The 3,544-nt window shown below is 64.8% G+C and overlaps 1 protein-coding gene across 1 annotated transcript in view; it reads left to right on the forward strand.

Annotated features, from left to right (window-relative positions):
• SHISA8 (shisa family member 8) overlaps positions 1 to 3,544 on the forward strand; it is a gene marked incomplete at its 5' end in the record, with an annotated part of 5,133 nt that continues 1,589 nt past the window's right edge. Inside the window, 2 exons of the mRNA XM_021687731.2 lie at positions 1 to 482; positions 3,057 to 3,187. Coding sequence (XP_021543406.2) covers positions 1 to 482; positions 3,057 to 3,187 — 613 coding nt within the window. The remainder of the gene's footprint in view (positions 483 to 3,056; positions 3,188 to 3,544) is intronic.

The raw sequence follows: 3,544 nt of genomic DNA on the forward strand, positions 1-3,544 counted from the left end.
CCGCCGGGGCTCCGGCTCGCGCTCGGGCTGGCGCTGCTGCTGGCGCGCCCGCCGTCGGGCCGCGCGGGGGCCCCCGAGGCGCAGGAGCCCGCGGAGCCCGGCACGGCGGCCCCGGCCGGGGGCGACCGCTGCCGCGGCTACTACGACGTGATGGGCCAGTGGGACCCGCCCTTCAACTGCAGCTCGGGCGCCTACAGCTTCTGCTGCGGCACGTGCGGCTACCGCTTCTGCTGCCACGACGGGCCGCGGCGCCTGGACCAGAGCCGCTGCTCCAACTACGACACGCCGGCCTGGGTGCAGACCGGCCGGCCCCCCGCGCGTGCCCGCGACGCCGCCGCGCCCCGGGACCCGGGCCGCGAGCGCAGCCACACGGCCGTCTACGCGGTGTGCGGCGTCGCTGCGCTGCTCGTGCTGGCCGGCATCGCGGCGCGCCTGGGCCTGGAGAGGGCGCACAGCCCGCGCGCGCGGCGCACCGTGACCAGGTGAGCGCGCGCCAGCCGGGGCCCCGGGGCCGGGATCCCCGCCCTCTCCGCCCGCCCCGCCTGGACGGTCCTTCCCGACCGCTGGGCGCCCCCTCGCCATCCTCATCCTTCTCGCCCGTCTGGAAACTCTGGTCCTCTCAGCAGCCCCCTCCTCCTGGTTTTTCCTTCCTGTTTCTGTCTCCAGGTCTGTTACTCCCCCCACCCCCACTTCATGGAGGGAGACAGCCGATACCGTCTCCCCTTGACCTTCCGGAGGGAGCTGGGTGCTGAGCCCTCCTCCCCCGCGGCTCCCTCCTCCTCCGGAGTGGGCGGGAGAGCTGGTCGCCCCGGACAGAGGGCACAAAGACCGCGCACCCAAGAGAGGGGGCCTGGGGCCCGAGACCCACTAGTGCGGGATGGGGACGTAGGCTGATGTAGCGGTGGGTGTCTTAGGCCCCCACGGTAGGGAAGGCAGGGAAGGGCATTTTCTGTAGCTCTCTTGGGTCTCTCCCCTCCTGCTTCTCTCCCCACTACCCCCACCCTTCCACTTGCCTTCCACCCCACCCCCATAACTGTGACTCAGGCCTGACCTTCTTTCCCTGGAGAGAAGGCCTCCCCCCACCCGCTCCACTCAATACACAACCCACCCCATCCCAGACAGGGGTCAGGGTCTCTCCCTGTGGAGGAAGGCGCTGGAAATGTGGGGGACACAGATTCGTTGTTGCTAAGGCCAGGACAAGTGCTAGCTGAGTCTGAGCTTTGTGTGAAGTGGGGTCTACAAGTGGGGTCTCAGCTGGAATGGGGACTCTGGGATTCTGTGTCCTCACCCTGGAACTCTACGCCCACCCCCGCACTCATACGCTCACATGCCCCCAGCCACCCCATGTATTGGGGCCTGTGCCCTCCTCACCCAGGTCTGGGCTCCCTTGGGTGTGCGACAGGCTGGTATTTAGAGGTGACGATAGAGACGCCCCCAAGCCTGGGTAGGCCAGGTATGGAGGCTGCCTGCCTCCTAGACTTCAGAGGCAGGGGATGAGGGCTTCCCGGGCACTCCACAGCACCCCTGTCTCCCAGACAGCTGCAGGGCAGAGCCGGGAGTGGAACCCTGGGCTCAGCCGCTGTGCTGTCTTGGTGATGTGGAGGCTCTCATCCGGGGTCCTGGATGCCGTGGGGGCAGGTCCTGAGCTTGGAGTCCCTCGGGCTGGGCAAGAAGTCAGGGCATGTCCTTGACTAGAGCGGAGCCGCTGGAGCTGAGGGCCGTGAGGGTGTGTACACCTCTAGGCTGGGCCACCTAGCTGACACATTCCCCTGGAGCCCACTTCACGCGCAGGGGGCGGGAAGCAGGCCTGGTGATGCATCAGGACGGGCTGGCCCACCCGTGATGTGCCGTGTGGCCTAGGCCAGTCCCTTCCTCTGTCTGGGCTGCAGCTCCCATGTGCCCTCTTTTTTCTCCTCTGGGGAGATCAGGAGCCCAACTTAAGCTCATGTGTGGGTGTGTGCTGAACCCCTGCCCCCCTCCCCCGGAGTCTCACCCTTAATTCCGCTGTGTTGAGGTTGATGGTCAGCTCCCCTCCAAGCTCAGAGGAGCTGGAGTCTGTCCCTAGAGAAAGTTTGCGCAGAGGCCCAGAGGCATGAAAATCACTCAGGTGTTTGGGAGAACTGACGCAGAGCTGGGACCACCGGGCCGGGCAGCGGAGGAGCGGGCAGGGCATGAAGATCCGCTCAGGCGGGCATTCACATCCTGCCACACTGCAGCCAAATAGCACCTACCCCAGAGGGCCCACCTCCAGGGCGCTTCTTGGTGCTTCAGCCATTTGAGGCCCCAGCCCCAGGAGGGAGGGTCAGACTGCGCCAGAAGAAAATCATGGATTCTGGGCACCAAAGGCAGCTGGGCTGGAGGCTGGGTCTGGCTGTCTGCAGGGAAGGCTCAGTCAGAAGCTGTCACACCTGGGTGGGGCTGGGTGTCCTGGTAGCAGGGAGGTGGCTGCCCAAGGTCACATAGTCTTGGATGCTGGGCTGCCACTGTGGGATCTCCTGGCTCCTCCCTCCCCTTACCTGTCTGTCCTCCCCTCCGTGCCTGTGTGGCAGCTTTGTCCCAGGACCCAGCAGAAGCCCCTGCTGCAGGAAGGGAGTTACACTGGCAGGTAAAGAAGGCTTCCTGGAAGAGGAGGGATTCTGGTGGGGTTTGAAGAATGAGTAGGAGTTTTGTGGAAGGAGATGGAGGAAAGTTGTCGGCACGGGGTACAGCACAAGCCCAGTCCAGGAGCCTGATACACTTGCAGAGCTTTCACTGGGAGAGGAGGTTCGACTCGGATGGGTCTTGGAGAATGGTCTCTGGGAGCGGGGGAGTCTTTGAAAAACAAGGTAGTCCTGGCCACACATGACCCCGTTAGAGTTTCCTGACCTGCTCTGGAAGTGGCCAGGTTGGGGAAACCAGATGTGGAAACTAGATGTGTAAGATCAACCGCAGGGCAGAGGCCCAGAGAGGTCAAAAGAGTGACAGAGTGGTGGCTGCTGGCCTTAGATAGGCCAGGGCCTGGCCAGTGGGGAAGCAGGAGGTCGGGAGGGCTGCTTCTCATCCCTCTTTCCCCACAGGACACTCACAGAACTTCTGAAGCAGCCGGACCCCCAGGAGCCACTGCCCCCACCCCTGGGCCCACCTCTGGGTAGTTGTGTCCAGGTGCAGATGGGTGATGGCCTCCCCCGGGGCTCCCCCAACAACACAGGTGTGTAAGCTGGGGGACCGGCATACGTCGACCTACAGCACAGGGACTCCCTTGTCTGATGTGGGCCTGGGAGCAGGGGAAGGTGTGTGCTGAGGGGGAAAGAGGCTCTTAGCTGACTGTCTCACAGTTGGAAGGAGCTGCCGGCCTCTGCAGGTGTGCGAGTGGGGGCTGGGCAAGCCGGTCAGCTCCCCTGGTGAAGGGAGACCTGCTGATGTGTCCTGCAACTTCCAGTCACAGGGGCTCTGTGAGGAAGGTTCCAGATTCAGGGCTCCCTGGCTCAGGCTGTGGTTCTAGGACTTGGCTCCGTGCGGCGGGGGGGGTCACCCATCTGCACCTGGACAAGGGTGGGTGGGGGGG

Source organism: Neomonachus schauinslandi, chromosome 5, assembly GCF_002201575.2.
Source record: "Neomonachus schauinslandi chromosome 5, ASM220157v2, whole genome shotgun sequence".
Classification (NCBI taxonomy): domain Eukaryota; kingdom Metazoa; phylum Chordata; class Mammalia; order Carnivora; family Phocidae; genus Neomonachus; species Neomonachus schauinslandi.